The sequence below is a fragment of the Larus michahellis genome, chromosome 4 (assembly GCF_964199755.1).
Source record: "Larus michahellis chromosome 4, bLarMic1.1, whole genome shotgun sequence".
NCBI classification, from domain to species: domain Eukaryota; kingdom Metazoa; phylum Chordata; class Aves; order Charadriiformes; family Laridae; genus Larus; species Larus michahellis.
The window spans coordinates 81,704,194-81,726,811 of record NC_133899.1 but is presented as its reverse complement, the minus strand read 5'-3'; the positions used below and the strand labels follow the sequence as shown (position 1 = coordinate 81,726,811).

General features: G+C 42.5%; 1 protein-coding gene across 1 annotated transcript in view; it reads right to left on the bottom strand.

Annotated features, from left to right (window-relative positions):
* The window catches only part of SWAP70 (switching B cell complex subunit SWAP70), a 42,431-nt gene extending 24,819 nt beyond the window's left edge, over nucleotides 1-17,612 (bottom strand). The window contains exons 1-3 of the mRNA XM_074585936.1: nucleotides 17,361-17,612; nucleotides 9,184-9,324; nucleotides 2,709-2,882 (exon numbers count right to left, since the gene is read on the bottom strand). Coding sequence (XP_074442037.1) covers nucleotides 2,709-2,882; nucleotides 9,184-9,324; nucleotides 17,361-17,459 — 414 coding nt within the window. The 5' untranslated portion in view covers nucleotides 17,460-17,612. The remainder of the gene's footprint in view (nucleotides 1-2,708; nucleotides 2,883-9,183; nucleotides 9,325-17,360) is intronic.
* Nucleotides 17,613-22,618: the final 5,006 nt, after the last annotated feature.

Sequence of the window (22,618 nt, the reverse complement as noted above, 5' to 3'; positions counted from 1 at the left end):
ACCTTTACTAGGTACCAATATCAATTTTGAACAGTGTTGAAAGAGTTATTTTCAGGTAGAAATTCTTGGCACTAAGACAACAACTACAAGTTTGTACAAAAAATGCATTACAAATCTGGAGTTTAGATTGAACATTAAAAAAACCCAGACATAAGAACTTAAAAGGCAGACATAAAAGGCCAAACAGAGAAAAAACAAAACTGACCGAAATTGAGACTTTGCGTCTTTACTTCTGGAATTTTGTGTAAAAGGGTAAATGAGTAAATGTGTGATTTTCCAGAAGCACAGAGAACCCGAGGAGGACAAGGCAAACAAACGGCAATTCCTCCACTGACTGATTACATTACCTGTGTGGTCTAAGGCAAAAGGTTAGAGTGAATACAGGCATTGTATACGATAAGAACAGAGCAGCCTTTCTTTGTCAGGTTCTCCAAGCTTTCTTTAAACAGTATTGCACAATTTAAAACTTGCTGTAATCAAGGAGATACAGACACAGATCCACGCTAAGAATTTTAAAAATACTCCAAGTAGAAGAGCAATACAGGTTAACCCTGGACATTAAAGATGGGAAGGAAGGCAAACAGCAGCAGCTGTGAAATCTGAAAAACCTCTTTTGGGCTTGGAGCCGACTCTGCAGCCCATCTCCCAACAAATGGACACATTGCCATCACCTGGCATCAGCAGCAGAAGGCAGCAGGAATCTGGGGGCTTGCTGGTGGAGGGGGAGCAGTGAGCAATGCCAACACCCCAGAGCTAGCAGGTCTGAAGCTTTTAACCCTGCCAACTAATAAGGAGATGTGAAGTACCTACCCTCAGGTAAGCCAGGCTGCGCAGTGGGGAACACAATGACAAGCCGGAGTCGTGGATTTGAGTCCCAGTTTTGACATTAATTAGTGACTCTGACCTTCTACCAAAGCCAAATCGGGCACCATTAAGAAAGGAGCTGTCTTAGCTTTTATAACCCTGATCGCGCATCTCCCAGAACTGACAGAAGAAACAGGAAAGCAAGCAAAAAGACTGTCCCATTTCTCATGGTAATAAGCATGCCAGGTAGGGCCCTGTCATCACCAGTCTGGCAAAAACACAAACATTGTACAGAGTGGCCAACGGAATTTGGGACTGCATAGGGAAGAGTGTGGCCAGCAGGTCAAGGGAGGTCATTCTGCCCCTCTACTCTGCACTGGTGAGGCCACAACTGGAATACTGTGCCCAGTTCTGGGCTTCCCGGTTCAAGAGAGACAGGGAACTACTGGAGAGAGTCCAGCGTAGGGCAACAAAGGTGACCGAGGGATTGGAGCATCTCCCTTATGAGGAAAGGCTGAGAGAGCCGGGACTCTTCAGCCTGGAGAAGGCTGAGGGGAGACCTTATTAATGTTTACAAGTATCTAAAGGGTCGGTTTAAGGAGGATGGAGCCAGACTCTTTTCAGTGGTTCCCAGTAACAGGACGAGGGGTAACAGGCACAAGCTGGAACATAGGAAGTTCCGATCAAATATGAGAAAAAACTTCTTTACGGTGAGGGTGACAGAGCACTGGAACAGGCTGCCCAGGGAGGTTGTGGAGTCCCCTTCTCTGGAGACTTTCAAGACCCGCCTGGATGCAGTCCTGAGTAATGTGCTCTAGGCAATCCTGCTTTAGCAGGGGAGTTGGACTAGATGATCTCTAGAGGTCCCTTCCAACTCTGAAATTCCATGATTCTGTGAAAGTCTCCTGCTAAAACGTGAGTGAAAAGGCAAAACTGAGCAGTTTATTTTGATAGGGAAGGGGAGTTATCTGTACTTTATGGTTTGGCACAACAGCTTGGAGTCCAACAGTTATGTCGTAGTGGCATGTAAATCAGACTGGTTTGATCACTGACTGTTCAACAATTTGCAAATATTAATTAATCAGTACTCCAGTGCTGGGATTCCTATATACAGTTTTGCAAGAGATTATGCCCATGGTTCTGATCTTTCTGCTTCTTTCCTCGCCCTTCCCCAAGGGGAGAATTGTAGAGATACTGAAATCTTGCTTTGGGGTTAAAATACCTATTTGAGTGTTGCCCATACTTGTTAATGAACTTAAAGTAAACTTAAAGAGATCTCTCTGGTATTATTCCTTCAACCATTTCAAGCACGAGTGTTCAGGTGGTGGCTGTTTTTGATCAGAAACAGACATCATCAGAAAAGTTCATACTTCTCTTTTTCATCAGGAGGGTGACATGAGATTGAAGACTCATCTTGCAAGTCACAGTAACACAGAGAAGAGGGGAGAATTTTTTTTCAGAATCTACTAACTGTGCAAAATTTAAGCATGTATAAGCAAGCGCAGTGATTCAAGATCACATACATGCACTACTCACGAGTGAAGCAAGAACCTCAACAGCTCTGAGTGCTGGTATGGGACCTAGTGTCCCCAGCACTGGTCAGTCCACGCAGAAAACAAAATAAGCTATTTACTGGGGAGCAGGCAGCATGTCCCATTTAGTCCAGGCTGTTTAAATGACGGACACACAGAGCCATCAGTATGTAAAGTATCCTGTGGGAATCCCTGCATATGCACCCAGGAAAACACAAAGAAAAGCACCAAAAGCCTTACGTTATTAAAAGAGGGGAATAAAAGTTTTATATTAAACAATTATTTTCTCTTAAATCTCTAGAGAGTAGCAAACGTAGTTCAACCGGACATTAAGCAAACTGGAGTTAAACAGCTTAAGTTTTTGCTTCTTACCTCCTCTGGTACAATGATTAAAGGGTATTTGTCCTCTGATAAGAAGTTAAAAATAACCCACACTTTAAATGCATCTTCATCACTAATCAGCAAAGGACTTTTAGAGAGGTTCTTTTTAGCACAGAGAGTCCAGCACATCCTGTTGAATTCAACTTTGTCAAAGTTTCCTTGAACCTAAAATGAAGAAATTGAGAAAAAGAAAAATTAAGATGCACAAATGGCACAGAATAACAGACAGACAAAGTGTAACAGGCTAACTCACACAAAAAGCACTGAGAAAATTCTAGTTTGCAAGAAATGTCAAGGTCCAAAAAGAGCACTGTAGCAGCCTAGTCTGACTTCCTGCATGGGGTCAACTAAGGTATGTCTCCCAGCAAAATCTACATCCAACCTCCAATTTCTGGTTGAGTTAATACACCCTGACTTCATGTGAAGGAGGCTACACTGCCTTCTGCATTTCCTCTAGCGCTTTAGCTTCCAAACCATCATTGTAACTTAGTTCCAACTGCCCCTCTACTGCACTGAGCTACTGAGATTTGATATAGCAAATCTGGAAACCATTATAGCCAAAACTATATGTGGATATGCTAAGAGTGATATTGGAACAATAGCCGGGAGGGACCTTTAATATGTTTTTCCACTTTGTGTTACTCAAACGTGTCTCTTCTAGGATATTCATAAATATGTAATAATTTTTTTCTTGAACGCTAATCCACTTAAAACCTTCCCTTTTTCTTGGACTTGCAGATCTTTTCCTTATTGATAAAAAAGTCATTTTTGTTATCCTTTATCATACTTAGCAACTGCACATACCCATCTGTGAATTATTTACATATGCAAAAGCTTTCATTTCCTCTATTTCCTTTTAAAACCCTCATTTATGTTAGAGATTAAATCTATTTATCTCCCCTACAGCTTAGCAATGCTATTTCTTTGCCAGCATGTAATTGACACAAGGCATGTTCTGCACTGTAATGGAAGTCTCTTGAGACTTTGGAAAACATGCCTAAGAAATAGGTTCTTGTACCTCTTGTGGTAACAACACCAGTAATGTAACGTTCAGTAACATTTTCTTATGACAGGCCAAACCATGCATCTTAGATGCTTCAAGGAGGCCATTGCAAACTGTATGATTTTCTATCCAGGCTGGTAAGTGGTCAAATATAGTGGAGGGTGAGCCACAGTGGCTAAGTCAAAGATAGACTACGGAAGTGGATGAACTGGTGTGGCTGGAGGAAAATAGAAAAGAAAAAAAAAAAAAAAAGACAGAAGTAAACAGGAAACCAAACCTATGCCAAGAAGTACTTTACAGTACAGTTTCCAGGACTAAAAGTGAGACTCTGAAAGAAAGCCATAGACTTTGCATGCTTGCAGAGCAGGCCACCCATGCAAGCGACGATGCAAGAGGCTGGCTACAGGCTACAGCCGTCCTTTGAAGAAAGTGTGAGCTTTAAGAGCTATAGCTACAAGCTCAGCACCCTGGTTGTTTGCACAAGAAACACAGGTGTTAAATGAAACACCAGCTAAGCGAATGAACGCCCTTTGGAAAAAGGTCCAGAAGCCAGGTTTCCCTCTCCTTCGTTCAATTCGCCAGTGCCTCATGCCTTGGCTACTTTTGCCTGTGCTTCTCCCTGTCTGTCCTCCCCACCCTGCCCAATGAAGCTCGACTTCTTTTCTAAAACAACTTCACCCACCCAGATGATGAGCAGTTCCACCTTGAAAATGTCCTAGTGGTTATGCTCCTCCCAAGGAAGATGCCGATGGGGTGGGAAATCTCCTTTCTTACAGCCACCAGCTGGCAAGTGCTCTAAGCACTATAAATAAGGCGGGTTGCTCTACGAGCAGGTCATGTCTTAAAGCACCGCAGCAATCAGTGACCACAGGGACTCAGATGGAGAAGGGCATGGGTCCTGGCCGGGCTAAAGGGAGTCACCTACAGCACGTTACTGCCACCAGGATTAGGCAGCAGCCAAGCAGGAGGTTTCAGGACCATTTTGCCACAGGGGATGAGGTCACGCTGTGCCAGAGGTCCAACTTTAGATATTCCTTTTTTCAGAATCCAGACTTGGTTCAGAAATGGACTTCATGGGACCCACGAGGTATCTGGAGCAGAGACACTGCTTAGGAATTTTTCAGGAATGATAATCAGATGAGCACACAAGTCCCAGCTCTCCAAAATAACTCTAATTTCGCATCTGTGGTTTTTTTCCTAAATGATCAGGCTGCCTATTAAATAAAGGATATAATCACAAAGTTCTTGTTCTAGGGATATTGGGAGTCAGGGATGAAACTAAATAGTTCTCTCTAATAAAGAATAAAAATTTTCCTCAGCAATTTCATGTAGCAACACCAACTGTTCCTCATACCTACGCTCTACAAGTACATTTGCACTGGGTGTGAGGGGAAGGAAGGTGAAAATCCCACAACTAAACCCAAATTGCTTTAGAGCTAACTCCATACTATAAAAGTTTTGGCTGTGTTACTGTGGCTTCCTTGACTGGCAATACTCCACTCTAAGTAACTACATAATAATCACTCTGAATGAATAATCTCTCTGAATTTATGAGAGACCATTTCTAAGCATCATTTCAAAAATTAAAAATATTTGAACAGTTTCTAAAGTTATACTTGAACTTATTTGCAAAAGTACTTCTAACTTAGTTGAGAAAGTGTAAAAGTAGAAACTTTTTGAAGAGGAGGTACTGATGTCAAAGAAACAGTCATAAACAAATATATACATTGCTTTTTCATGACATTAGCAAAACACATATTTATAAAACCAGATTGGGTCAAAGACTATCCTGGAATTTAAATTTTAAAAGGATTACCCATAACATCTTTAATTACAGTGAGACTCTACTATGAATCCTACACTGAAATCAACTTGATGTGAAACGAAAATAAGAAATTTATGCACTCTGCTGAGAAACCAGAATTTCAATCGTGTTTGGCCAGAATACTCATCCTGCTTGCAACCTGTGTGAATATCACACAATTCTATTGCTTAATTAATGAACAAATCCTTGTACAGGAGATTTTTCCTGTGCACTAGTATAGGCTTTTAACTGTACTTAATTTGTCCAAATTATTTGAAGTCACTGTTTCATTTGGAAACTTCTACAGTACTCCACACTATTAACTCTACAGCAGCTACCACTTCTATTTGTGAATCTGTCCAAATGATGAAATATGCAAATGAACTGACCCCTCCAACCTTAAAACTGCTTAAACTCATAGAGATAAAAACATGATATATAAAAGATACCTACCTTCCCCTTTCTAAGAAGCTTCACAAAATAATCAAAAGAAAAATGCAGCAAAACCCCTACAATTTTCTAGATCTTTAATTTCTACTAATATGCAAAGTATAATAAATTATAACTAGCATCAATATCCTAACAAATAACTCTAAAGCATAAGGAAATACACAAAATATCTGGCTTAAGTACCAGCGATCAGATCAGTTCCAAAAATAAGACAAGCATTGGTGGTGTAAATAGCATTCACTAAGTTGCCTGGACGATGAGATAACCTGAGGTGTAGAACGAAGTCCCTTCTTTGTCTCACCCCACTATGACTCCTCCCTGCTGTAAAAAAGGCATGTTGTAAAATACCCCCATCACCATCATTGAAATGGAAACATTTTCAATTGGTATTAAAAGACATACATTGTAAATAATGGAACATGCTAAAATACGGTTATGAAACCAAGTAAAATAGATTATGAAGATATTATACTGGCCAGCGACAACTCTCTCCTGAGAGAGACTTACAGAACCAGAACAGAGTTTATTTCAGGTGCAGGAAAATACTAGATACATCTGTCCGGTAAGTAACAAGCAGTACAATACTAGAAATCATCAATAAGGCAATACTAATTATTCAAACTATTTATTCAAATTCCCTATTTGGATAAAGGAAATTAGTTGCAACCAATTTGCCTCATTAAACTACTGACTTGTGCCTTTCTTGATAACTCCTTGGTTCTGTACAAAGAGGCTCTATTGCATGATAACACAGGGTAAGACAGCACTAAAAAATACAAAAAGCTGCAGTTGCATTTAAGAGTTCAACAGAAGTTATTTCAAAAGGTGATAAAGTCCTCTCAATAAAATTGTAAATCAGACTTACATATATGTTTTAAAGAAATCTAAGGATTCATTCTTTAAATGTTTTACTAGTGTTTTAAACCAAAATATTTTGAGATCAAAAAAATCTCTCTTGAGCAGGTTGCACCTGCTCAAATCAATTAATTCACCAGAAGATGTATGACTGGAAATTGAGAGAACTTCCTCTGTATTTGGGGTTACAAAGCACTTCTTTAGTAGCTTTGCTTACTAGCATAAATTAATAGCATTTGTTCTACAATCACCTCATCTAAAAGAACAGATTACCCCTTGGAAGAATGAAAAAAGAAGGGGTTTCTTGTTTGCTTTTTTTGCTTGTTTGTTTTAAACAAAGGAGACATGCTATGAACCAGTGACTTCATCTTGTTGCATGTTGTCTTTTGGCACTGATGTGAAGTCATCTCTAAAAGATGAGATGTCACAATCATGTTTTTTCCAGTCCACAAAGATAGCATTCTACCTAAAGCATTTCACTAATTTTTAATAGTACATATCTGAACAGTTTACAGGCATGTCGTTAGGATTAAATAACGTGAAGTTACAGGTAATTTAATCCTGTTCCTGTCATGGTCTCAAACCAGGACAGTTCCTTAACACTTTCATCATCTTTTAAAATGAACTAATGGGATGGGTATATGAGGCAATTGTCAGAAGCCAGATCATTATACGAATAAAACAACACAAGAAACTATATGCAGTCATGCTCTTTCTTTTCATGAGAAAGCAAGGTAGCTTGTCCCTTGTTTTTATCATGGGGTGACAAGGTACCCCAGAGTACCTAAACACTGTAAATTCACACCAACTTACTTATGTCTTTCATTTTCAAATGAAGTGTTATTTAAATGCAATTGCTCCTCATTTCTGTAACTGTTCTTCTTTAACAATAAAGCATGTTTATATTTTAAAAAGTCTTCCACCTCTATCTTCTTTTTTTTTTTTTTATACTTAATGGCTTGCTACTGCCTACAAATGGTATTAGTAAAAACCACTGTGGTTCAGACTCTACTACGTAATCCTTCGGTCAACATAAAGTAAGGGCTTTTCTCTTTCCACAAAATTTATATATAAACTGCTCGGTCTGTGTTGAGTCTCACGGGAGCTCAGACAGCCAACACAAAGTGGAAATAAGATCACAAACTTCTTAGGGACAAAGCTAGATTCTCCAACATCAAACAACCAAGACATGAAGCGGGTACCTTTATGTGTATTAATGGCCAACAACTACACATAAAACAGGACACTATTTCTGGATATGAGAGAAACACCAACTAGAGAAGCAGAAGGGCTGATAAGTCTTAGCTAGATATATGAAGCTTCCCCTGTTTCCAAGCTGCCAGACTGCATTATATATATATATATATCACATTTCCCACCAGTATTAAATGTAGACTAAAGAAGCAGCAAAAATCAGCAAATCAGGCTAAGGAGTCTGCGTAATCTGCAATTGCTGCATCAGACTTTTCAGCAGCATGTCAGTTCAGGACTTCTTAACGCTATAAATGAAAGCAAACATCTACGTATCTGCAGCCACAACATCAAAGTTTGAGGGTTTTTGGGGTCGGCCCCCAAGTGTTTGAGAAATCAGTGGTATTGAAGCTGATATGTTTGCACTATCACGTGGCCTGGTTTCTACCATCTAGGCCAGTCTCTCAAGTTGTCAGAAAAAAAGCCAGGAAGATAGGTTTTTACTTTCAAAAATTTCAACCTAAATCTCAAAGGCACAGCTCCCAGAGCCCAGCTCTGACCCAATGAATACCCATCTTAGAACAAGATGAAGAGGAGGGTAGGGGAAACCCTGCTAACTTTCCAGAGGCTCCCCCAAAACAAGGCACAACAGAAGACTGAAGAGTGCTCAGACACGAAAGGAAAGAACTTGCAAGACAGAACTTAACAACATTCCCTACTGTCACCCACTGTAACAATTTGAAGGGATCTATTTATTAAAATACCTTGTGAATAGATATTAAAGATATTTTTGCCCTTCCTGTTTGCAAAGGAGTCTAAGACAATATTCTGTTATAGCCAGCGTATCCAGTGGGACAATCTATAGCTCCAAAACACTTTCAAGCTGAGATGCGTTATTAATATGAACACGGTTCTGCATGAACACAGCTTAGACAATGACCAGATGTAACAGGAAATAGAAACCAAGGAGAGAAAAAAAGAAGTAGAGCACAGTGCACCCTTCGATTTTAAGGCACAGGCTCTCCAGAGTTCTTCTGCCATCACAACCCCACACAGGCACACTCACAACCAGAGCGTCTTCACACCAGCATGCTTCGTGCAAGCAGAAGTCTATTACAAAACCTGCTAAAGGGAGAAACGGAACACAAGAATTCAAAACTTACCTTTTCCAAGATGAATTTGTTTAGATAAGGCATGTAACCCTGATTGGAAACTGGTCCTTCATCATCGTCCCTAAAGTGCTCCTCCAAGGCCACTGGATCGTGGGGAACATTTAACACTGTGCACAAGTTGTGAGAAAGGACCTACGGACACAAGAGAAATCAGTGACACTGCTGTCGGCCTTAACCATGCTGCGTTCCCTCCAGAGCAGACCTGTGATTCGCAAAACCATGCACAGAAAGTGACACCTTCATGTCAACACAAGCCCTGCCCTGTGGATTTTTGTCAAAAACCAAAACATTACTAAAAATGTTGACCCCAAGGATTCAAGAGCTTCAGACAGTTGCCCATTTACAGACGCAATGCAATCACAGAAGTGCAAACACAGCCACAGCGGCTTCCCTTTGTACACATATATTTACGCATTTGAAAACCAAGAGAGGCATGCTGAAACACCAGAGTAGTATTTACAGAGTGCAATTAGATAGCTATGGAAAACAACCACAAACACCTAGCCTTTGAAATTATAAATATTTACTACTTAGTGAAAACAAGTAAAGAAGAAAACAACTCAACATGTACCTTTACTTTACAAAGAACTGACCACTCGAAGTATTAACTACGTATTTCTCTCATCTGCTTCCTTTTGGGTTGCTTTTCAACATTCAGCCCATGTTTCAGTTGGCAAAGGAAAAGTAATGTTTATAGAAAGGGGAAGGGTCTAGGCGTGCTTCTCAAATTTTTATTTTAAAAAGGTATTTGCATGAATTATGTCAAGAGCTTAACACCCACCAGCACTCGTGTCTGTTCTTGAGAAATTACCTTCAAGAAGAGGTTACACGCTTCATTCGTTTTAAGGAAGTAGAATTATTGAAAACTAACCAGTACCCAACGCATCTCAACTTCTTCAACTTAGGCCGAGTTTTGCACGCACAAGCTAACACCTCGGTACCAACAAGAGGAAGGCAGAGCCTGGGTAGCAGCAACTCCTGTGCCACCAGCACTTATCCTAAAAAAGGCAAAGCACCATGCCTTTTGTTGTCCACACTGTTTCGAGTCAGGTCAGTCCTGTAACACGCTGCCCACTGTGTCTTAAAACATGCTATCACTCGGGAGCCCTCTCCCCTTGGCATGATGCAGAGTTAAGCCTCTGAAGACCATGTATCAGCTACAGGAACTGGGTTAAGGATTTAACTTCACATGCCCAGGAATGGTCTGCGTTGAAGAACTGTAACTAAGAACCAAAGGGAAGAAAATACAGATAAAACAAAACCAGGCAGAAGTAAAACAGACTGCATCTTTTGAAAATGCATGCTGCTTGTGGTATTTTCTTTTTTTAAATCAACAACTAGACAGGACAGACTGCAACTGAATTTTGGCATATGTTTTACTTTTTCACTGTGTAGCACAAAATTAAAAAAAAACACACACCCAAATGATGCAAAGAGAAAGCAGTAAAAAACTGTGCAGAAAATTTATAAGTGAGTCTATTTAGATGGGCAGACATAAAGCAGTCCAGATGGGGTAGCTGCAAAACAAGAAGTGAAAGTCTGAAGTCACCAAAGCCTAGGAAATCAAACCTATGCCACACACTTAAAAAGCCTGGTATGTTCCCCCCCTCCAAAAAAAAATACATACGTTTACTCTTCTAAGGTATGATCAGGAGACATGCTGAGTCTAAGCGCTAGTTAGCATAAAATCCCACAAAGATAGCCCAAAATGCAAGTTCAGAGGAGAATTCCTCTCTACATACCTTCAAAGGTACACTTTCTTTTAGAAATGCACAGATTTCCACAAGGAATACATAGTTTCACAGCCGTATGCTAACATTAAACCACTGGAGCTAACCAAGTGCAAAAGTTTAAAACCAGAACAACAATAGCATCAGCCATATTACAACAAAAGCTCTATTTCCCAACATAGCAAAAGAGTATTCAGAAGTTACCATGTTTCACACTACCCTCCATCAACAGTATATTTCCCTTCAATCTATCCTTATTTTTAACCACCACATCGAATAAAGTATTTCAGTCCATGTGATTTACATATGGGGGGAAAAAAGCGTTCTATCATGCGTGCTTCCCCTTCTATTTAAGGCTTCTGTTGTTATTTATAGAAGACTGAGGGATTCTTGAATTTCTGAGAGATAAAGATGATCTCATTTTTCCAACCAGACTGTAGTTGCTAATACTATAACTAAAAAAAATACACAGCTAATAAAAATATTCTAACAGCATAACTTATATAAGCTTATTACCAAAATAACTTAAAAGTCTCAATAAAACACTTTCTCATCATGTCCTGTCTACTTGTTTCTTTCCTCCATTTTTCAACCTTCCTGCTGTGCTCGGGCTGTCAGAAACCTAGGTGGTTTCCACACCAAGCAACCAATTTACCAGGAAAGAATTCCACTTCCAATCATTTTCTAAGATCTGCCTTATCTGCAATCTCTCCTGTGCCCAGTGCTCTCTTTTCATAACTCAGGAAACTCCTCGGCGCCTGCCAAGGCCTGCCACTCTCCAGCACGGCCAAGCGCCAGCTGAATTCTTCAGTTGCAGGGAAAGCCTGAAAGATTCTGCACTGAGGTCTCATTTTGTTTTGTTCTCTCAAATCACATTATCTGGGCCATGATATACTCTATTTTAATAATCAATTTAAAAAAAAAAATAAAAATCTAGCTGAATACTAGGTTAATTGGGGTACAAAAAATAGCCTGGCCTTGCAGAAGCTCCATCAACCATGAGGAAGTTTTGCACCAGTAAGGATTATTCCCCCCGTGCCCACAGGGTTGCTAGGCAGCTTTTTCTTTCAGCACTTATTATGCTCTGGATGCCACGTTTAACCATCCACCTTCATGCCAGAGCCAACTCCTACCCCAGGCTGGAGGCTCATCTCTGCGCTGCAGCAAGCGGGTACAGCGGTGGTCCCCAGACTGTAGTCCATAAGACAGTACACGCAGCCTGCAGAGGGGCCGCAAAACCAGGGCACTCCTGGCACAAGTTTTCCATTTTCAGTGAAAAGTTTCATAAGCAAGATGTCTAGTGGTGCCCAGGGAATACTGAAGGTGTTCTGCTCTAAATATAAATAACTGGATAAAACAAGCAAGTTGAACACTAAAGGTCGTTACAGACTTCACGTTTACTTTCTTTACGGCCAATCTCATGCTGCTACACCTGGGGTGCAGATCTCCAGCCCAGCTCTACTCTGCCACAGCTGCTCCCCCCGGAGCTCCCATCTTCCAAAACATTGATCTTCCAAAACTTTAAGCACGTGTTGAATTGTTACCATCTGAGTAGTTCCATTTAACCTTGTCCATGAAAGTGATCTGCATTTCTAAAGGGAAAAGGAAGATCTGCTAGACTACTTATTGCTCAGCAACAAAAATTTGGCCCAGATGATAGTAGGAGCATTAACAGGGCAGACTAATCCTACAGCGGCTATTGTCAGATTCTTCAGTACTTTTTTCTTCTTCTTTTCCATCTTTCAGGGGGGTCTTCTCGCTCCCCCGTCTCTTTTTAAGATTTTAAAATGTTGGCATTGCAGATCCCGACAGCTCCATTCAGTGGCTTCGTGTGAATTCATTCCAAGACATTCTTGGCTCATCTCTCTCTGACATCCATGTCAGCAGCTAGCCAGCCAAAATAAGGCTACTCACAAGTACTTTCCCATTTCTTTTTTTGATCAGTGTGGAAGCCAGCATCATATATGCCCCTCATCACAGGCACAAGGTCTTTTCGACCAGGGTATATCTTAAGGGTATGGTTTCTTGCATCACAGCATCTCCAAGGTACAGCTTCCTTATTCACTCAGGTAGCTCCATTCGGAGTCTCATTATTTGACATCGGGGTTAGTGCAGCAACATCTTCTTCAAGCCCAGCCTCCACCAGCTCAGGTTCCTGACGCTAGTGCCCTTCACTCACATCACCTCTCTCTTCCTTCATTTGCTCCCTTCTCCCTTGGGTGCTCACAGACCCCTTATCACCATCATCGACAACCTCACCCTTCCTACCCTTCCTCTTGCCTTCATTATCAGCACATCCCCTTTGGCTCCCGATCACATACTGGTGCCAGCCTGCATCTGTCCAAGGGAATTGCCTTTCTGCCCTGCGGCTCCTGACCCTTAGGAAGAGCTTCCAGTAAACACCCTCCACCTACTGCACCTTTCTTCTGCATCTTCCTTGAAACCAGCTGACAAAACCTCAAGGAGAAAGGTTAAACGGGCCGCTGATCCATTGGCACCCGCTCCTCTCAGGTGCAGTATCATGGCCCTGTCGTTTCCTAATGCCCCCCCATTTTGGTCTACAAGCTGCCTTGGTTTGCCAGCTCTTCTGGAAGAGGGGCATCCCTCCCCTCGCACCTTTCCTCATGGCTACCCTAATACAAACGCTTCTGAGCCCCGTTAATAATGTCAGAGCACAACTCTCTCATAGTGAGTCATCGTGACTAATTTCCTACCATCCTTCAATGTTGTACGAAGTCAATTGTCCGGCTGGGGTCCTGCCCACTCGTCACAGGCTCTCAACCTTTCCAGTGCCTTGCTGCATTGTTCGAGGTCTTCCTCTCTGTTGGGACCATCCCTCTTGCCCCTGATTACACCATTCTTCCTCTTCCCACCAGCAACTAACTTCCCATTTAGTAAAAGGGCAAAACAAAGATAAGAGGTATAACAATACTATAACATCCCAGATACTATTAAAGACTGGTTTACATTTTCTAAGCCTGACTAGTAACTTTGGTCACCCGCATGTTATGGGCCCAAATGAGACCGTATTTTCACGAGGTGCTCACCAGCCGTGTCCTGCAGATACCATGCCAGGAATCCAAGACTTTGAAAATCCACCCCAGTGGTAGCACACAAAACAAAACAAGAACAGCCAAATAACCCCACTGCCTAAGCAGAGACAAGTCACAAAGCAATGTAAGGAAGAGCCTCCAGAGTGTAAAAACTAATTGGTATGTATTCTTCCCAAGATCCAATCATACACACATAGGACAAGGAGTATTGCTGGTTGCTAAGTGTAACTACATTTAAAACCACAGTGCTTCAAGATCCAGATGAAAAGCAGATTGAATGCTGTCACATTACAGAAACTTTTAAAATAAGTCAATTTTAAAATTGCAGATTGCAAGAAAGACGAAATTGGATTTAAATATAGGAAAGCAAGTACTTGCATGTAGCTTGTGCTCGAACCACAACACCAGCTATAACTGCATACACAAAACTTATACTTTAGTCTTTCTATAAGAGTGTTTGAAAGGGCTGAAACACACTGACAAAATAATGACTGCTCATATTTAAAGGTGTAATTTAGGAACAGAATACACAAATGTTTCTGCTGATGTAGAAAAAGGGAAAGATCTGCAGCCAGTAGAATCTCTGAAGATTACTAATTAGACAAAAAAAAAAATAATCAGTGCATACTGGAAGAAGATAATACTCAAAATTGCACAGAGGACTGATTTGACCGTCTCTTCTCTCAGCAGCTCAGACCATATAAAAAAGATACAAATGGATAAAAGACATCTCATGAAATCCTTACTATTCCAAGCAAGTCCTAGTTTTTCCTCCAAGCGTTTGCTGTTTCTCCAGACTACAAAACAGACCCAATTCACTCACCTCCATCCCTTTGCTCTAGATACATTAAAAACAATGTGTGATGCAAACCCTTCACAGTAGGGCCTCAGCTACATAACACACATTACTTTTTCCCACAGTATTTAATGAAAATTATTTATTTTTATGGGAGGTTCACAGATCAATTCTAGGTAGAGAAACTAGAAATCACTCTCTTTAACAACCAAAATGTTATACTTAGGACGTTCTGTGCAACACAATGGCAATCCCTTATACTAGATTATACAACTCAAAGATCCGTTGTCAGTAAGTTTTCTTATTGAGAAGAGTTCAGCAAGTTACAACCCTACATGCTATTCTCAGAAAACAAATAGGGTTTTACCATTTATTTTTTTATAACAAGGGTTTCACTAAATTATTAAAATTATTAAACATATTTTTCTAATGCCACAGATCTCTACTAACCTGTTTATCTCCAAGCCTCATCTCTCCATTTTATAGGGGTGCTGCATCTTCCTCATGGTAATGTGGATGAGAAATACTTCATTGTGAAATACCTTCTTAGTACAACATAGCCCTAAATCAATCAGACAGGGACTTCTGTTTTGCTGTCTTGCCCACCCCTTTCTGCTGCATCAATGTGGGGCTACTGCCATAATGTACACCTTGTCTCCCCAGCAGGACTATCGGTTTGACACCACATTCATCATTTGCCACAAAAAGCCTACGGAAGAACCCTCTCTACCTCTTCCCATGTTTCCTGAAAACTAACTCTTGGTGGCCACAGGAGAAGACAGCGGCCACATTTCAGACTTGTTTCTGCATTCCCAGACCCACACTTGATACTTCCCTCCTCAGGAGCCTTTATACCACAGACAGAACTGCACAGGCCCACAAAGACCCACTTTTTTTTGATCCCTTCTCTCTCACAGATAGACAGAATGAAACATCAAAACTGTTTAGGAAGACGTTTGACAGCCAACGGGGGGACAAGTTTAATTTCCTCTCTCCTTTTTATTTTTTTACCTTTTTTAGACACAAGCATTTGTAGACATGGGACTCTAATAAGACAGCAGACCGTGACAAAACAAGTAACTGTGCTTCAGTCTGGAAATACAACTGCTGCTCTAATCCACCTACGTCAGTGCATGATCTTCGAGAAGAAGTGACGACACCTTCATCAGAGCAAGCCGTACAAGCCCACCAGCATCCTGGCTGCTTCTTTAGCCATTTAACTCACCCCAGCACCTGTGTGACCATGACAGCTTCTTCACCGGCCAGCATGCTAACACGTGCTGCAGACACACCTCCCGGGTGACTGCCCTGAGCACGCAAATCGCAGCAGCGCACACAAGGTGTGGCAGTGTGACAGAACAGGATTGCTTTAAAAAGCAGGACAATAAAAAAACGCCTCTCTGCAACCTACTTCAGCTAGTCCTGCAACACTAATACTCGCTTTCGTGACGCCACCTGTACAAGACCCGGGACCCCACACAGGTTTTCAGCTTGAGCTCACAGGCAGGTCTGGCCTCTCGCCTGACTCCTGCCCCGCAGCCACTTCTGTTAGGCTGCTGCTATCTCACAGCCTGATCACCCCGAGCGAAGAAAAAGGAGAAGAGGAAGAGGCTGCTTGCAGCACTTATTACATAATGCTGAAAACAAAGTCCATTAGCTACTGACCAGACTTGGAAATAATACCACCCGCAGCACGGTCCCTTTCGCTCATGGAGTCAATCCCACAAAGGGCGCACACCTCAGCTCATCCTTGTGGCCGACACACAACTCCAGCACTCGGTACAAGGACCCACAGTCTCAAATGCCAACAGGTGTTGCGTTCCTATTCAAAATATTTATTTAGCCAGATTCCTGCTATTAGTCCCAGGCCAAGACGGTCCCATAAAGCAGGGCCAAGATGGGATCGGATTCAGCAAGCTGCCTGAGAGCTCTTTTAAGAGCACAAACATTACTTCAGCGTATAAGCTAAGGAAAGAATGGCACAGTTGGAGCCTCTTGACTAATTCTCCTGTTTATATCCAAATAAGAGAGCACTGTGGAACCTCGCTCTCCCCTTGGCAAGCTATGAATTTCACTTGGACGCAGCCAACCCCTATAGATGGGACCTTGTGGCTACCCCACAAAAGATTTTGGCCAGAAAGGGTACCAAGGACACGCGGTTGAAAGCGGACCAGAAGCACAACAAGGGTTTGTGCATCGACATCTCAGGGAGGATGAAGCGCTTGCCCGGGCAGAATGAAAATCAGCCTCCTCGGGCACAAGGCAGGGCCCATGCGAGCACCCGCGGGACGGAGGCACCCAGGCGCCACAGGAACCACGGCCTCAGTGGAGGACACGCAATTCACAGCCCTCAAGCGAGCTTCAAAGAGGGGCAGCTGCATTCCCTCAGCCGGCCCTGAGCGTGACCACCTCCAACAGGCCCCAGGCTGAGCACCCCCATGTCCACCTGGAGGTGGCCAGTGGGGACAGCCCAGGCCCGTGTCATGGCCCCTCACACCCACATCGGGCCCCGGCCCCACATCGCGCCCCCCGGGCTCCGCCACCACTCTCTCCCCGCCGCCCCCGGCCGGGCCGGGCCGCCCCACTTGCCTTGAGCTGGGACTTGGAGACCTTCCCGCTGCGGTCGAGGTCGAGGGCGGTGAAGGCGTGCCAGATGGACTTCAGCAGCTCCTCCTTGAGGCCCACCATGGCCGGCCCGCCGCCTGCTGCCGCCCCGCTCCCGCCGCCGCTCTGCCTTCGCCCGGCCGGGCCCCGCCGCCGCTGCCGCCGCGCCCGCCCCGCACCGCCCCGGGGGCGGGTGCCCGCGCTGCCCGGCTCCGCAGGCGCCGCCCCGGGAACCAGAGCCGCCACGTCCCGCCTCGGAGGCGAGAGCCGGGGCGGCCCCAGGCGCTGAGGGGAGCGGGAGCGCGGCCGAGGGGCGGCCGAGCCCGCGCCGGGCAGGGCAGGGGCGGCCCCCCGCGTGTGGCGCCGTCCCCGCAGGAGGCACCCCGCGCCTGGTTTCACAGCAGGATGCCATCACACAGGGAAAAGTAACTTTCCCCCTGGACTGTTTCAGGCCCAAGAATTTGGAAAAGCAGCTTGCAAGGAGGGCTGCGCACAGCGAGAGTGGATGAAGGGCCATCAAAAATAAGGGGGGGGGGGGGGGGGAAGGGCTGAAAACAACTTCAGCGCTACTTCCAGAGCGGGAGCAGTACAAAATACCATCACAAGGAAGAAGTTTCTTTGTTGGATGGGGTTTTTATGTTTGCTTTGGGGATTTTTTTTTTGGTTGAGTCCTCATAAGTGCTGTGGGTTCAGACCAAGCACTGGTGAGAGCAGCTGCGGTGGGGGGACATGGGATGTCCCCACGCTCCTTGTGCTTCCCAGCCCAGCCCTCCCTGGTACTCCTCTGCTCACACTGTCGTTAGACCAGAAGGGGCAAGAAGATAATGCCCCCGCATATATGCTTTGAATACTTCAGCTGAGATAATTCACAGTATGCGGCTCACAATCATGTTAAGCTTTCATTTTCACAGATTTTAAGCACAAACATTAAGAGCCCAAATTCAAGACATATCACAGACAAGGTAAAAAGAAAGATTTTAACTTTTCATCCAACTTTAGTCTTCATTCAACTGCATCATCAGAACAAAAATAGCTCTCTAAGTGCAATGGTTCTGGCAGGTGCAGCAAGATGACTGGTATGCACCAGGTGGTGCTGGTTCATTACCATCCCAGTAAGAAAGGCACTCAGACTCCAAATTACACTTAAAATGCCATTTATTAGAGCTAACACTATAACAGAGAGAACGGTGTAGATAATCTTACAGTCCTCCAGGTGCCGAGGACCCTGAGCCGTGCGGCATCAGCCAGTCCTCTGATCAAGGATCTGCACGTCACGCAGATCCTGCCCATGGAAAAGTGACACCATTTTGGTCATCCAAGCTATTACAGCTTTTTCTTACAAGGAAACAACTCTATACATCATTTCTACTGCCAACCAGAAAGGATGCTCACATGAAAACCTCTTGCTGCATTTCCAGACAAAGGGCAGGCCAGACAGGGGGTGTCATCACGGTCACCAAGCCGGAGCTGGTGCAGGCCCCTCTGGTACCATCACATGGGAAATTCATCCCACGGCTGTGGGACGCAGCCCCACGTGGGCCTGGAGGCCAGGCTGGACCAGCAGCACGGTGCAGCACAAGCCGAGCAGGCACAGGCCTACCTTACGTGGATCACTAATCCTCGACGTACAATGGTCTTCTGGTCAGGGTCACTGCAGATGAGCAGATAGCAAAGTCCACTGTAGGAAGTACTTTTAATTCACATACGTGATAATTCAGAAAATGAGTTTTCTATATGTGGCAAGTGGGAGACTAGAATCATCCACAGATTTCTGGTAATTTTTATTTCTTTAGAGTCTTCTCTAGTTTACAGGAAGCAACACAAATACTCCAGCAGTGCAGAGATGTCGTCATCTCTCAGTAACACAGTGAGTAGTCCCAACACAACCTGCCTTATTCACCAGGCATATCCTAGCAGCCTTCCCCCCGCCTCATTTTTCTTAACTTTTTTCTCCATTGTTTATTCAGGACTTTGGAATCCACAAACAATTATTTATGCTCCTTTATGGTGTGAACTATGCAATTAACATCAAAGATTAATTGGATTAAATTTCCCAATGAACCTGATTTGCTAACATTATATATGTTAGTATTACCAGAAACATGTACTATCTTGAAATATATTTGAACACAACTATTCCACTTAAGGAGGCAACTTTTGTATATGCAGATAACCTAACAAACTATTTTATTTTATTTGGTAGCTGAGCAACCACAAGGTCACCAGTAAATACAGAACATCCCTATTCAGGTGCATTAAAATACAGTTAGGTTCTGTGACATGTCACTGAAGAAAAGCAATTAATATAGTTTACACATGAATCTCCTCATGGCAGGGACTTAGTTTCTGTTTTGAACAGGGTTCAGTGATTTTTGGTATCTCATTTTTATAAAAACGATAGAGTGGAAAAATGAAATTAAAACAAAATGTCCCACAAAGGAATAGTAAAAAAAAAAAGAAAAAAAAAGGGCACAAAACACCTGTGTGCTTCTCTCCATTCTTTTTGCTGGCTTCTGTTATTCCCGATTTAAATGACACACTAAAATCCTTTGCCATAACAGGATTTGTTTTCCGTTAAGAATATAAATATTTCCATTCAGGTCAGTAGGTTAACAGTCCATGCTTAAATGTTTCATTAAAATTAGTAGTTTACATAAGCCTCTGCTGCTACAGCTTTTGGTAGGGAATCAAAAGGATACTTACAAGTTACACATAAAAGTAGTACATGATTTTATATAGGCATACTCATATTTAAAATGGTTTTTACAGGATTGAACTAATTGAGCAAACACAGTTAAACTGAAGTTCGTATGGAGACATAAACTTGCTGTTGAACAGCACCTTTGTTTTTTGTACTCACCCAAAATAGCTTTCACAAAGTTACAGGACTAACTGCATCCACACCCAACGTGTGAGTTATTTTAAGCAGCTCTTCTGTTTTAATGTGCTAGTCTGAATCTTTGCTTATCAAAGACTTTACATTCTAAACCTTTGAAGATAAGATTGACATGTAATCCATGGAACATTAATTAACAGTGATCACAGTTAATCATTAAGTCCTTGGTAGCACTACAGAACCTCTAAATTGCTTGCATGGTACAAAAAACTAAGTTCTGATGCAACTTACACTTTTGCTTTTCTTGACAGTTGTCAGAGATCTCGGCAACTTTACTTTAAATCTGTGCTTATTCTAACCTTGTTTGCTCACCACAGTTAAAAACACGACTGAAGGGTGGTGAGGAGATCCGGGAGGGGAGAACTGGCTCACAGTCTCAGAGAGTGACTCACACTTTCAGGAAGAAGCTTTAGTTAGACCCTGCTGAGGCTCAGCCTTAAGAGGTCAATCACTTTTCTCTTCCTCCTCCCTGCAGAAGCTTAATTAGTCCTTGTTAGCCAAATAATAAGTATTTGTCAGAAAGGCTCTAACCAGAGGAAAGATTACGCACTTAAACTGTTACTAATTTTGTTTTATGCCACTGAGTCAGTTAAACTGCCATCAAGGAAAGAATTCAGACACAGGAGCAACTCAGCCTTCTGCTCATTGTTAGCCCAGAGAAAAATCGTCCTGAACTGTCAGGATGAACGAAATCAGTCATTTTCATCCTCCACAGGAAAACTAAACTGAAGCAAACAGAAATTGAAAACCATTAAGCCAACTTTGTAGCAAATTGTGTTTCCAGTATCTGCCATTTCACAGCAGTTTCATCAAAAAATAAAACTAAAGCAAATGCCAGCGTTCATGATTGGTGTGTGAGAGTTTCTGAACAGACTTGTCCCACCATAAAACATCTTAAGGAAGGATTGGGGGACAGTGTAAAAAACAGTGAGTATATTTCACATTTTACTATAACCCAGTCCTCAAGCCATTTGAGGAATTTGGTTTTTCTATTATTAAAAAACCAAAACAAAACAAACCACTTACAAAAGTTTTATCTCTGGCCTTATACCCATGCCTCAAACATTCTCAATGAAACTACGTAGAAATTAAGCATGAAAATTATTTTGGGTGAAATAGGAAGCAGCATTAGATGCAGCATCAGAATGGCAGCTCAGTTACTCCCACAAAAAAATAAGTTAATTTTCCATTCATTTCTAAGACTTCTAAAGCAGTCTTTAAAGTGATGCCAGCAAAGTTTTCTTTTCTTATACACGTATGCACAACACATGCATTTCTATTCAAACGTGACAAAAGAAACATAATGAAGCGGTAAAACACAGAGCACTGTTACCTTTCAGTTCCCCCCTGGTAACACACATCTTACTCTACACTTGCAGCTGATAAGGTTTTTCTCACCAAGTTGCAGAACTCACTGTAGAACAGAATACCACAGAGATACCTTACTTGCAGAAAGGAAGGGGAAATTAAATCCCAGGTGTGTACTGCAGTAACCACCTGATACCGTCTTTTGGGATGGAAACTGGAGAGAGACATGGTCAATGGAAAAAGCCATGTAAGCAGGGTTAGTGTAGAAGACTGTCGATCAATATTGACTCAGTGTCTACAAAACCAAAAGGAGATCAAAATCCTATTTGCTGAGGCACGGAACAAACATGTGGAGAGATTCTATCCTAAATATCTTAACACCTAAGTAGCTGAGAGTGAAAAGAGGCAGGAGGAAACATCTGCAGAGGTAGGAAGATCACCCAAGATCAGCAGCACACGAGACTACTAAATGTTAGGAATAGGAAGTATTTCTCCCCATCCCTATTCCTACAGAACACCTTGCCTAAAATACTTCCATTAGCGGTGCATTCTATTGTCTGTAAATCAATAGAAGAACAAGATCTTCTCCATCAGGATGCAGGCTGAACACAGAATCTTTTCCTGGGTATAAATGGTAATTCAGTAACAGCAGTTTTTATGTCCTATCCAGCAGTAACCCTAGGGATACATAGATCATTAATTAGAATTAGGCCAGTTATTCTGCTTTCATCTTGAGTCGGAGAAATCCATTTAGACCAGCATGATTATTCAGATGTCATGCTAAATATTGATGCTGCATATTAGAAGGGAGTCAAATGACTGGCAAAAGGAAGATCTTTGAAATCAAGTCTTCAGATTTTTCAAGACTATCCAGAATCTCAGATAATTTTTAAGCATGTACAACCTCAGCTCCCTGAGCAACATGTTAAGCAGTAATAAATTGCTTCCTGTTTAATTAGGCATAGCAATTTTCTCTCCTTGGGGCACCTCCCTTTCCCCTCCCCCAATGCCATTATACTCTGGGAAGATAGCATCTTCA